This window comes from Geospiza fortis, unplaced genomic scaffold (assembly GCF_000277835.1).
Source record: "Geospiza fortis unplaced genomic scaffold, GeoFor_1.0 scaffold162, whole genome shotgun sequence".
NCBI lineage: Eukaryota > Metazoa > Chordata > Aves > Passeriformes > Thraupidae > Geospiza > Geospiza fortis.
Window position 1 is genome coordinate 3,487,268 of NW_005054316.1, and position 13,881 is coordinate 3,501,148.

At 43.2% G+C, this 13,881-nt stretch overlaps 1 protein-coding gene across 1 annotated transcript in view; it reads left to right on the forward strand.

Annotated features, from left to right (window-relative positions):
* Positions 1 to 2,892: 2,892 nt before the first annotated feature.
* TNFAIP3 (TNF alpha induced protein 3) overlaps positions 2,893 to 13,881 on the forward strand; it is a 13,098-nt gene continuing 2,109 nt past the window's right edge. The window contains exons 1-7 of the mRNA XM_031056305.1: positions 2,893 to 3,205; positions 7,380 to 7,570; positions 7,796 to 7,943; positions 8,125 to 8,295; positions 9,055 to 9,235; positions 10,622 to 11,529; positions 13,376 to 13,608. Coding sequence (XP_030912165.1) covers positions 2,893 to 3,205; positions 7,380 to 7,570; positions 7,796 to 7,943; positions 8,125 to 8,295; positions 9,055 to 9,235; positions 10,622 to 11,529; positions 13,376 to 13,608 — 2,145 coding nt within the window. The remainder of the gene's footprint in view (positions 3,206 to 7,379; positions 7,571 to 7,795; positions 7,944 to 8,124; positions 8,296 to 9,054; positions 9,236 to 10,621; positions 11,530 to 13,375; positions 13,609 to 13,881) is intronic.

Here is a 13,881-nt window from a genome sequence, read left to right on the forward strand (position 1 = left end):
CTGGAGCTGCGGGCTCCTTCTCCTGGGAAGCTGGCGGGACGTGTTGTGTCCTTTCCAGCTTGCACGCCCAGCCCCCAGCGGAGCAGCAGGGCCGGGAACTAAGAACGCGGAACACTTAATGTGTGTAAACCAGTCGTGTGGGATTTAAAAGAGCCTCGCTCCTCATCTTCTCATTTGGCGAAGAGTAGTACTGTGTTTTGGTTTGTACCGAGCAAAGACCCAGGCAGAAAAATCTCGGGCGGCTTAAAAGGTATTAAGCATGTTTGTTTTAGAAGTTTTAGCACTTTATGGAGAAGTTTATTACTTGCCGGTTTTCAGATAGAGGACAGAAAATGAAAATGACTTTATGAAACCATTGGCAGATCTCAGAACAGTATTCAGCTTTCCCAAGCCCAGCATCCTCAGCATTACACCTTTGGAAAGGATGCTGTCTCTAATTATTGTTTACAGCTGTTCCTTTCTGGGAATTCCTTGTCATTACCTGTGAGAAGGTTAAAGTAGCATAGCACACAGCAAAGCACAGTAGACTATAAATTGATATAACTGTAGCTTAGTTTTCTACTTTTAGATGAGTCCAGGTAGATGTCTGTTGAGTTCTGTTTGTTTCATCACATCGATTTTGAAAATAAGGATTGCTTGGCTTTTGCCTTGGTTCACATTTATGACTGTAAATAGCACAGGCAGTAATTTCCACCTGTGGAGGGGAAAAAGTGCCAGTAGAACATAGTATTGAATAACGTAGTTTCAGCGAGTGCTTCTGTAAACTCAGTACTTTTTGTTACTTAAAGCTGGAAATAACCATTTCAAGAGTCGAAGCCGGTAGTGCTTAGTCATGTGATTAAACTTTATTCGTGTAAAAAAAATCCCATTGACTCAATGTTTCTAGTAACATAAGTAGGGAATTCAGTACTTTGGTAATCTCAGAGCAGAGTAGAGCTGTGGTTATCACACAGATTAGTAGGGGGTTGTTTATATTTCCTTTTTAGACTCACTCATACATTTAAATGAAGGATTACATGAATAGCATGTGTAAAACTATATTGGTGAGGAGAGTGGATGAGAAAATATGTCGTTTTCATTTTAAGGCTCTGTGCTGGTGGGGGAATGATAAGAATATGCCATCTTTATTACCTACAGGAAAGCTTTTCCATATGTTGCAAGATGTGACAGCTGTGCACACGGTCCTCAGTGCTTTTAGGGTGTGTGAATGACATCACCCTAAACCTGGACTTTGTAGCATCGCCTGTTTCAACTGTCTCTATTCAGAGCTTGTGGGGTTATCCTCTGTATCTCTCCATCAGCTGGTTCTCAGGTTATAGAGCTCAGCTCTTGGCACCTGGAGTTTGAGGTCCCCTCTCACCCTGAGAGGCTCTTTTCAAAAGCTTTCAAAAGTAGCATTTGGAGGTGGATGTTGCCAGGAGAAGTGTCTGGGTGAAGAGGAGAGAGCAACTATTTCCCTGGGGAGAAGGGGGTGCCAAAGCCCTTCTGTACAAGAGGGGTCTTCTGCCTCCATAGACCTGGGAATGCCTTCCTGGTCAGTCTGTCACGCTGGAGTTCTTCCTCTTCCTGTGCCTCCCATCTCCTTGAGAAAACTTCCTAATAGTTGCATAAACACTCTTTAGTTGCTTCTTGTTTCCCTGTACTTGATGTCCAGAGATTGATACACATATATGGCTTGATACTTGTCCCTAGATTCATAATCACAATGGTAGGTTCTCCTAATGTGACCAGGTAGACTCTAAACATTTTAGGCATGCATATTTTTATTTGTCTTGATACAATTTTTGCTTTGTTTTTGAACAAAGCAAGAATGTTTGTGGACAGCATGGAGAGTTTCTCCCTGTAAAAACAAGTTATTGTTGTTATTGTTGTTCTTACTGCAGTGCACAGGGGTTTTGAGGGATGTGGTCCCTACGTTTGGCCCTAACTAGCCACAAAGTTAGTGTCCTCTGAGTAAGTATTTCATAGAGTGTAGCAGGTTTGAGGTTATGGGTTTCTTTTTTTTTGTTTTTCCTGCTGTACCCCATGAGGCCAGAGTTACTGAAGAAAGGGATGCAGAGCAGTAAACATTACATGTCCTGCTGTGGAAATATATTGGGGGTTTTGAGCCAAATGGAAATGCTTTTTCAGCTCTGTTGACTTACCAGTGAGTAATAGTGGCACTGCAGTCTGCACCCCCACACGGCACAAGCACTTCTGAGCTGTAGCTCTGCTGCTCACAAAATACAAAGAGCCTCAAGAAAAGTAACCTAAGCCTGTCCTCGAGTGGCAAATTCCTCATCTACCATATCTGGCCACTGTAAGTATGGGACTGATACTGGCACAGCCTGCAATTCTTTGTGCTCTTTCTGTACTCTTCTGACCATCACTGCTCAGAATGTATGGGCTGTGGAAATCTGAAATGGGCATTAACTGCTTTTTTTTTGGCATGTTATCAAAACAAGAGTTGAAAGGTCCTGAAATTCAGCAAGTGCATATGGGATTACACTGTGCGATTATCAATTAGTTAAGTTTCTAGGATCATTTTCCCTTCCCTTAACCTTGCCTTCTCTTATCCTTATTTTGATTTAAATGCTTTTTTTTGAATCGTGATGCAGTTTCCTTACTTATGCATAAATCCTCTTCAATATCACAGTAAATTATATTAGCAAATGAGTGGGATAAGCTGATCAGTGTCTGTATCTGACTAATGCAGTAAAGTTAGCAAATGTGAGCTTTGAAAAAACGTTATTTATGAAAGGCTCAGATGGGCTGCATCCACTCTGTACTTGTTTTAGGCAAAACTTCATCCAGAATCCCACCCTGAAAGTGCCTTCTCAGTCACTGCAGAAGTGATACCACTGTGATAGAAGGACACTAACATGCCAATAAAAGGATCCTTTTTCATTTCAGATGTCTTCTAGGAACATGGCTGGCCAACACATCCTTCCTCAAGCTTTGTATCAGAGCAATATGCTGAAGGCTATGAAGATCAGAGAGAGAACACCTGAGGATCTAGTCAAACCTCCCAGTGGAATAATTCATCACTTCAGGACTATGCACAGATACACCATAGAAATGTTCAGAATGTGCCAGTTTTGTCCCCAGTTTCGGGAAATGCTTCAGAAGTCCCTGACTGACCAGGCTACCCAGACTTCGCTGGAGTGCCACAGGAAGCTTAACTGGTGCAGGGAAGTTCGGAGACTCGTTCCTTTGAAGACTAATGGTAAGTTTTGAGCAGGTCTTTGCACTCACAGTAAAACAGGTCATACAAATGTATCAGCTTTATTAATAGCATCTGAGTTCACATTACTGAAACAGAAGCACATGGCTTTAAAAATGTGCTGCCTTTCAATCTGTTTTGAAATTAAAATTCTTTCCACATGATGGGCTATTCTGAGGCTGTAGCAGACCCTTGCCCATACCACAGTATGTGAGTATTGTGGAAATTTCACAGGTATTTTCATAATATCAGTAACCTGTGGCACATCAGAGTCAAGAACAAGGCAGGGAAACTTGATTTGGAACCTACTGCCTTCCCATGAATCTGACTGCTACATGTTGGCTGCCTCATCGGAAGTGCCAAACATCCTTTAATGCCAGGCAAGAGGAGCCTTCAGATGCCTTGAGTGACCAGGGATGCATTCCCATGTATATTTAGCAGAAGCTAATATCCTTCCAATAAGCCCTGCTGTTGTAGCTGGCAGGCAATGCTTGCTTGCTCATCCAGCTTTAACAGTGATGGCAATAGCAGTCAGAACATGGAGCGTTCCGGGAACCTGACACTGCTGTCCCTGGGGTCAGCGCCCCACTCTGGGGCTTCTCCCTCATCCTCAGCTCCCTGCCTGGGTTTGCCAGCTCTTGCCTTCCCTAAGCACCCACTGGTAAGTCGCACGTGTGTGACTGACACCCATCTTTGTGCAACACAAATTTTGCAGCGCCCTTTTCTCTCAACAGCTGGTGCTGGTTTCAGCACCAGGACTTGGCTTTTGGGTTACTCTGTGTGTGTGTTGCATCAAGTGCTACAAATGAAAAGGCACAGCAGTAGTGCCAAGATTTCCTGAACAGGTTGTGTTTCTCCACAGTCTTGAGCAGGAAATCTTGGCACATGACTGTAAGAGTCATGGGCATTTTACATTCAGTGGAGGAAAGATTCAGTAATGGCTATGACTTATGGTCATGCAGCTGCAAACTTGGACTCAGGATTCCTTTACAACACAGGTTGCCCCTAACCAGGAACAATAGACTGGGACAGTGAGGACTTCAAGAAGATGAAAAATACATACTCTTTGCTCAAGGAGCAGATCACAGCAGTTATAGAAATACTGGGTGTGGTGGACCTGCAGCATTGTTGAAGTCAATGTTGTGTTCTCAGTTTGCTTCTTTTCATATCTGCTTGTATACACATTGCCCTTATCTCCCAGTCCACATTTTTTTCTTTCCAAGTTCTGCCATATTTCTCAGTCTGACTGTACACAGCTGTGTTGTACAGATGCCATAAAAAGACATTTACTCAGACCCACTGAGTAAATGTCACTGCCCAACCTGAAGCTTGATGCTGATGTGCATGTCTGTAACTGTTGTAGAGGCATTGACTTTCTGATGGGCTTTTTGGGCTGCCTCTGCATTGGTGTAAAATTCTCATGACTGCATTAGGGGTGTGCACAGAAGTTATGGAATCTTGAGCTTTGGAAGGACCAGAGTTGCATCCAGGGCAGGCAGTGCTTTGCATGTACTGGGAAGGTAACATCACTCCAGGTGTTGCATCTTAAAAATTTCACTTGAACAGATTTTCTAGGAAAATGGACAACATGCACAATTTTTCCCCAGGGCAAAGAGTAACAGTTTTAGAATCCCCCATCTCCAGTTAATACAAATCCTGCAGTGGTTAAGGCTGCCTGGACAGACCCCTGTTGGTGTCCACATTACATTCAGCATCACTGCCCTCCTCCTTTCTCTCATGGCCATTAGCCAGTGTTACATGTGGGAGTAGTGTGGACTTGGATCCCACCCATACCTGTATATGAGGTGCTGAAATATTAGGGCAGGTTGAGGGAAGGCAAAGCAAGATTTGTGGTCTCCCCATACACTGAGGAGACAAAGAACTTGGCTTCACTTCAGTGCTTCAGGTCATTAAGTGCATGAGTAGGAGTGGCTTTGGAAACCTGTGGGTTATGCAAAATAGTTGCATAGAAGGACCTTTGTAGGAGAAAGAGGGTAGATTGGACTGTAGGAGAGGATCTCTGAAAGAAGTGCAGAAGCCTGGAGAAGCCCTGTATTATCCCAGAAAACAACTTTTTTTTTTCTCCCATGAGATGTGAAAAATACTTTTTAAACATCTAGCTGCTTAACACATAGATATGGGAAGAATATGTCAGTTCTCTCCGTTAGTAGTGGACTTTCTTCAGAAGATTCTGAGTTTTTTTCTGATTAAGATTGTAGCTGTTGAAACCAGAGAAAGTATCTCCTACAGGATCTTTTGATGTATATTTTACCTAATATGTTTGTGAATCTGCGGAGTGGTGGGGTTTTCTTAATTAAAGAAGTCGTATTGAATCACCACATAATTCTTTGCAGACATCTGAATGGAGATAGAAGGAAAGCAGTAGGAGGTACAAAAATCGAAACTGTTAGGGTTTTTTCTTCTTTTTTTTTTTTTAATTGAAAAATTCCAGCATCTATTGGCTGTAGAGATTTCACTTGCATAATGAATTGGCATTCATTCCAGCTCGCCCAGCCACACCCCCTGGGAAAGTCCGAGGGAGGCCACGCTGCACCCGCAGAACAAAAAGTACAACTGTTGCTCAATTGCTAGTCAAACCGTGTGGGGGAATTCCAAATGCTGTGTAAAGAATTTTAGGCAGTGCTTCTAAATAAAGAACCGAAAGTGAGCTCTCAGAGAGAGAAAAAAATTAGTCTTATCTTTGCTCTAGATTTTGCAAAGGGAAAATTTTAATGGGATTAATATGTCATCTTTCTTGGTCAGAAGGAAACACAGTCAGTTTTTCTGTCTTCTTGGTTGTTCCCTGATTTTTGAGCTCAAGTAAGCAGAGTAAGCAGCCTGCAGAATTAAGGTTTGCAGGACAGCAAAAAATAGAAGGCAGTTGCAGGAACCTGATATGCACCAATCCCATAACAATTTATGAAGCATTGAGTAGATTTCAAATTATATTTTATTCAGGAACTGGAGTCTGTTGTAGGCTTTTCTCTGCAATTTCACAGAATAATTAGCAAAAATGTTCACAAATGGTGTAATTGAACTCATCATGTATGTGGCAAACCAGGTTTAATTCTTTTGTGGGAGTTCTTTGGTTGCGTTTGTTTGGGTTTTTTTCATGTGAGAAAAATCTAGTAGCTTTACCATGGTTGATGTCTTCTATTCCAAGAAAATTGCTGTGGTTTCTTAGCATTATGTGAATCTGTTTACCACTGTGGTAGACATCAGATCTAGTTTTGCATCTGAGGACGTGACAGTAATGATTCTTGATGTCTCCCTTTCAGGGGAGACATCCCCTTTAGAAGAAGATGGATAGAGAGAGAATTTGAAACCCAGCCATAGATGTATTTCTTGTCACACCTTTTAATTAAGTTAGTTATCTCCTCTGAGTCTTCGTTTCCTCTCTGAAACTGCAGAATATTACAATCCTTCCTACCTGTAAAGAAGAATTTTTCAATGCAGGGAGATTGCATAAATGAAAATCAAATCACTGTTTTTCATTGACTTAATTTTGTGTTTTAAAATCAGCCCTCTAAATCATATATGTAACAACCCAACATGCAATAATTTCTGAGAGGAAGGCCAGAGGTGTTCCTACGATTGCTTTACATAAATCACCCACCATTCCCTTTCTGTCTCCTTTTTTATTACAGTTCCTCCACCAAGCACAGCCAAGTGCCAAGCAGTCAAGCAGTGCTCATCAGGGGATATGGTGTTACTAGAATATTTTCCTAATGGTTTCCATTATCTCAACCTCATGCCATTGGGTGTATATTTGTATAAACACCAGTGAGGGAGATTTACATCTTTTTTTTGTAATTTTAAGATGAGTTTGTTGTGTTTAAAAAGCTATTTCAGCTGTGTTTGACATTTGTAGTTGACCCCAAAATTTAGTTTGTGATATAAGTCAAAGTTAAGTAAGATAGGTAAGGGGCATTGCTGGATGACAGCTTAACTTGGACTGGTGCAGAGACAAAACCAGTAGGGAGGGAAGTTTTTTCTTTCTGTCTCTGAACAGAGACCATAACTCTGGTCTCCTTCTTTACCACCCTTCTGTCTGAGGCTTAGAGAGAAGTGCACAGGGAATATGCATATTTGCAGTGTAATTCTACGTCCCACAGGCTTGTGGCATTTTATTTAAGTAGCCGTTTGAAATTAATGCACTTTTTCTTTTTTTCTCCAGGTGATGGAAATTGCCTTATGCATGCTGCATCGCAGTACATGTGGGGTATTGAAGATATCGACCTTGTCTTAAGAAAAACACTGTTTAGTGCTCTCAGGGAGATTGACACATGGAACTTCAAGCTCCGCTGGCAGCGGGAGGCTGTTAAATCCCAGGAGTTTGTGGAAACAGGACTCCGTTATGACACCCGGGTAAGGCGGCCTGAGGGAGTGGTGCTGTTTTCTGAGGGCTCACCAGCATTGCCTTGCTGATGCTTTTTGCTTTGTGGCTTCATGGATTCTGCCATTAATGGAGAGCAGAAATAATCTTCCTTTGGAGGAAATGGGAAAATGTGATTATTTGAGCTTTGCTGTGCTGCAGCTGGTTCCTGACCTCTGTGTCTTTGAACCATTGGTGACAGCTGTTTCTTTCCTCAGAACTGGGAGGAGGAGTGGGAATACCTCATTGAAATGACCTCCCCAGAAATATCTGGGGCTCAAAATAGACTTCCCTATAATGCGCTGGAAGAAATCCACATCTTCATCCTTGCTAACATCCTCCGAAGGCCAATCATTGTCCTTGCAGGTGAGTTGTCTGGCCAGGCATCCCACTGTGTTGCTCTTGTGCTGTGTTAGTAATCTTAGTCCAGCAGGTAGATGCATTTCAGAACATGGTGTTTTCAGCAATTATTGTAAAACCCCCAGCATACATTTTCTCTTGCCTGTAGTACATACTTATTTGTGTTTTCTTTTTCTTCTTTATGCAGATAAAGTGGTTAGAAGCTTAGAGTCAGGCTCCAGTTTTGCTCCTCTGAATGTTGGTGGTGTTTACTTGCCTCTCCTGTGGCCAGCTGCAGAATGCTACAGATACCCAATTGTGCTTGGCTATGACAACATGCATTTTACACCACTGGTGACTCTGAAGGACAGTGGGCCAGGTATTTTTCAAGTACCTTGTTTGGTATTTATATTCTTCAAAACCACTGTGCTGATAAAGCATTTGAAATATGATCTGGTTTAGATTTGTATTTTTAAAGTTAAAGTAGATTCATTTGAAATATATTCCTAAATGTGAGCAGAAAGAGCTTTGTCTGTGAATCTGAGTAGAAACTAAAGGTTACCTTCAAGATATTGGTTGAAAGTAGAGTGCAACTCACCTGCTTGCAGGCTGGAATTGGTCGAAGGGTAACCTCTGCTTTATTGTATTCTGGCCTCCTTTCCACATTGTAAGAGAAGAAGCTTTGAAGGATGCGGTCTCACAGCAGGGTACCACTGTCTGGCAGGAATAATGAAATATATGCTTTACCATTTTTAACACATCTCTTCTGAGTGGGCAGCGGTTCTCTAGGTTCAGGTTACAGCATCATCCCACCAAAAGGCATAACAAACAAAGAACTACAATCCCGTTCAAGTGGAGAAGATGCTATGGGGACATTAAAACTACTGTGCAATGGGGCTAAGTTTATGATGTAGCTATGTCTGCGACCTCCACCAGTGGTACCATGCAGAAACTCCTTGCTCTGCCCAGCTGTTCTCCTTTCTCTCAAAAGATTTGTGGTGGAATCCCCATGTGTTGCATTTTATAGTTATTCCTAACTGTCTGGTTATGTTTGTGTAAATATACATATACACACATGTATATATATATGTGTGTGGTTTTGTGTATGTATGTGCTAATCTGTCTTGTTTCCCCACAGAAATCCGGGCTGTCCCTCTGGTCACCAGTGAGCAAGGCAGATTTGAGGATTTGAATGTGCACTTTCTGACAGATGCAGAGGAGAGGGAGAAAGAGCAGCTGCTAAAAGACTACTTGATAGTGATTGAAATTCCAGTGCAAGGCTGGGATCATGGTACAACTCATCTAATTAATGCTGCAAAGTGAGTGTCATTCCTGTTTCCTCAAAGTTATCTTATTTACAGAGGTGGGACAAGTTGGGCAGCCCAGTATGTTCTTTTGGTCTTTCCTTCCTTCTTAGGTGACCCATGTGTTTACTACCTGAAATATGAAACATTGGCATTACTGTTGATATGTTTTGAAGTAGTATGAGCTGAGGCCAGTCTCAAATTTAAAGGCAAAAATGTGTTCAGATTTAGGAAAATGAAACTAGCATTTTAGAAGAAGAAAAAATCCATTTGATCAGTTTCACTGACTTTTGTATTATACAGGAGGATGGCTGAAAAGTTGTTAAATGCAGGAGCTAGTTAGCCCAAGTTCTTGTGCTTTGTGTAAGGGCACATTGCATAATGGGCAGTTGGTGTAATTTTGACTGCCCTGGGTAAAGTACTTGGCAGTATGTTCTGAGCACAGATGCCTCAACACCCTGGGCTGTTCCATGTGGCAACAGGCAGGAAGCTGCGGCCAGTGGAGGAACCAGCATCTCTGCTAGTCCCCCTGATGGTTGAGCATCAGTAACATGCAGGGAGCAGCTGGCATCAGCTTCTCATATTCAATGGGCACTGGCAGTGGTGCCCAACCAGTCCCCTCAGAACTGATAGAGGGGAGTAACTCCCTGTGTCCTCTGTCTTTGCTTCCACTACCACATGGAAAGGAATCTTCATGCTGTTGGCCGGTTCTGGTGTAGGGGCCTTGAGAATTGAAGTCCTACCCGAAGCATGTAAGCACATGTAAAGGGTAGCACTTGAGCTTCCCTGGTTGCTCTGCCTAGATGTGTTCTGGGGTATTGCCAGAAATGTTAGCTCCTCATCCTGCCAACTGTGGCATGGTGAAGCTCCAGTGTAGGGTTTTCCCTGCAGCTGGAGGCAGTAACGATGGTGTGATGGATGCTAGCATTGCACACACCACACTGAAACCCCACAGTTTGTTAGAAGAATTCTGCTGGTAGATACAGACACAACAGGGCAGAGAACCAGGAGTGGATTTCACAATAAACTGTATCATTATGCTGAGTTGAGCACTGATCCTCAGAGAAATTCACCATTTGGGGGACTGCTTCTGAGAGATTACCCACATTCTTTATGCAAACAGCTCTTAGACAGAAAACCCTCACTTAGCAAAGCCTTTTAAGAATACTGTTTAGCATTGTGTCAGGACATTTATTTCAGATGTCAAAGTCTCTATCACTGAACACCTGCTTTTAAAATTATTTCCATTTACAGCAACAGTGTAACATCCCAGATCTTCTGTCTGAGTAATACGGATGTGCATTAAGTCTACATTTCCTTCCCACATTGCTTGTATTTGCTTCCACCCCCACCATCTACTCTTTTCAACCACTGATGCAATCTTCCTTTTTTGCCTGTCAGGTTAGATGAAGGCAACCTGCCCAAAGAAATAAACCTCGTGGAAGATTACTTTCAACTGGTACAGCATGAGTACAAGAAGTGGCAGGAGAATGCTGAACCTGCTAGAAGAGAGACATGTTCCAGGAACAGACAGGATCTGTCACTTTCCCAGCTCTCCCTCTTACAGATGAAATGTGAAACGCCAAATTGCCCTTTCTACATGTCTGTGAACACCCAGCCCTACTGCCACGAATGCTTTGAGCAGAGGTCCCAAGGAAGCAAAGGAAGAAAGCAGACCTCCAAAGCAGCACCTGAGAAGCTGAAGGCAGCTGGGTCAGGCTCCTCCCATGGGGATATTTGTGAACCTGGGGGATGGACATCTGAAGGGCCTGTAACAGAGCCTCGCTCTGCGCCTCCGACCGCTCCGAGCCTTTTCCTGTACAGTGAAACCACAGCCATGAAGTGCAGGACTCCAGACTGCCCCTTCACACTGAATGTGCAACACAATGGGCTGTGTGAACGCTGCTACAACTCCAGACAGCTCAGTCCCTGCAACAACTTGGATGACCAGAGACACACGGACTATGCCACATGCAAAATGTGCCGCCAAAAGGCCAAGAGGACCTTCAATGGTATATGCAGCACTTGCTTCAAAAGGGCTACAGAGCAGTCCCCAAATGGCAGTCCTGCTTTCCTGCCCACCTGCCACCAGAGATCAACATCTGACCCGTCCCAGATCTCACAGATCCTCCACCAGCACTCCTGCCATCAGGCTCCCAACAGCCATGGCAAGGAGCCTCCACCACCAGCACTGCCTCCTAAGAACAGGGGAGGCAACCTCTGTAGGAAACCTGGCTGCAAGTTTTTTGGGACACCACAAAATGAGGGCTTTTGCACGCTGTGTTTCTTTGAGTACAGGGAAAACCATGGTAAGTGGAGATGGAGTGAGCTTTGACACACTTTGGCTGCAGATCAGCCTCCTTGAACTGTGAAGTTCTGTGTGTACTGGCTGATAAAAGGGCAGGGGGTGATGAAAACAGTGTGAGGAGCCTGCAAGGTGATTTTCTGTCTGTTATTATCCCATTGTCATGGTTTAACCCCAGCCAGCAACCAAGCCCCACACAGCTGCTCATTCACTCTCCCACCAGCAGGCTCAGGTAGAGAATAGAAAGCATAAAAGCTGGAGAACTCATGGGTTGGGATAAAGAGAGTTTAATAGGAAAAGCAAAAACTGCATACACTAATAAAGCAAAATAAAGATTTAATTCATTACTTGCCATGGGCAGGCAGGTGTTCAGGCTGTGTCTTCTCCCATGCACTTTCGCCAGCAGGGCAGTGTGAAAAGCAGAAAAGGCCTTGGCACTGTGTAAGCCCTGCTCAGCAATAACAAAAACATCTCAATATTATCAGCCTTGTGCTCAGCACAAATCCAAAACACAGCCCCATGCCAGCCACTGTGAAGAAAATTACCTTTACCCCAGCCAAAACCAGCATACCATAAAGGGGCACATGGCAGCAGTGTGAGAAATCTGTGAAATCTCTTGTAAAACTTCCTTTCAGCTTTGACAGAAGCAAAACCAACTTAAGAGGGGGTGGCTTTTGATACCTCCCCATCATCCACTGCAATCATGGTTTGGTATGAATTTTCTTCACAGCTAGACAAATTGTAGAGATCAATGAAGGAAATGGTGTAAATGTATGGAAGGTACTGAAAATCAATTATGTTAGCAAGGTGTTTAAAAAGCCTTGAAGACTCTGTAGATCTCTATCTGTTCTGGATGTAACAGGTATAATGCTCTGGAGTAACCACTGTAGTTGTCTTGACAAGCAGAGCAAGTAGAATTTGACTATCAGTAATGAGCTTGTATTTTGGAGTAACTTTGGACTGTGTTGATATACTCTACCTTGAAATCTTCCTTGGTAATACCCTGCGTGTGCATGCACGTGTGTTTAAAGACTGACTTTCAAAAAGGCAATAGTCTGGGAATAAATCACAGCATGAAATCTTCATCTTTCATGCCACTGCCGTGTTTCACAGGTAAAGAGCCCTTAGGTATAGAGCCTGAAAAGTCTATGTAAGAGAGAATTATTACTTATCTCTTCAGAATATTTTATTGCTCGAAAGTTTGCAGATACAAATAAAGAAACATGGAATAGGTTGGGTTGGAAGGGTTTAAAGATCATCTGATTCAACCCCCCTGCTGTTGGCAGAGACATCTTTCACAACACTGAGCTTTCCACGTGCGTTCAGATTAGGGAACTTCTATGCCAGCTTGCAATACCTTATTTTCCAGCATTGCTCACAATGAATTTTTTTTTCCTTCTGATTGTGGAATATATAAGATTGCTTCATGAGACTAAAAAATATAATGCACTTTTCCCCCTTATGCTTTGTACCACTGTACTTCAGTTATGTGATGTGACTGAAATGGGGGAGGCTGAAATGGGTAGGTCACAGATGACAGTCAAAGTGAAGTCAAAGGTGAAATTCGTCTTGCCTTCAGTGTGATCTAGGTTTCCCACTTAGGGCAAATTTTTCCCAAATCATCTGTTTCAACAAATTATATGAAAATCAGGCTGCATTAGCACGTGTTAGTATGTAAAATGAAGAAATATGTACCAACTGGGGGAGTCTCAGGATTGTCAGAAACCCATGTTTGAGGCTAATTGATATTTTAAATTTATTTTCATTTTTAAGGTGGAGAGCTTTTTGTAGCTGCTTTGGGTCATTAGATCTGTTGGGCACATTCAAACTGTTCCTGCTTTGCTTTACAGACAGTGTTTTGCTACGCCACCAGAGGAGATCTCAGAGGAAATCTTCAGCAGCGGATCAGACGGGGAGCTCCGCTGCTGGCTTCCGTAACATGGTGTCCTGCCAGCGGCGCGACTGCGGCACCCTGGGCAGCACAATGCTCGAGGGCTACTGCCAGAACTGCTTCATTATAGCCCAGAACCAGCGATTCCAAGAAGCCAGAAGGACAGAAGAGCAGCTGGTGCGGCAGCCAGAAGTAAGTGTGAACTTCTTTAAATCTTCCTCTTGTTTAGCGCTGCATGTTTTTCTCTTGTGGGAGCAACTTGGGATCCATACTGGAAAATCCTCAAATGGCTGCATCTTAACTATCACGGAAAGACAAGCATAGAGCATATCATGAGTTTTTTCTGCTGCAGTTGAGCGGCCCTCATAAAAAGTCATTCTCAGTTTAGGGTTGTCATGGCCATGCTCAGTTTTACCTCTGCTGGGATTTTGCCAGCAGTTCCAGTGGAAGCAATTGGACCAACAG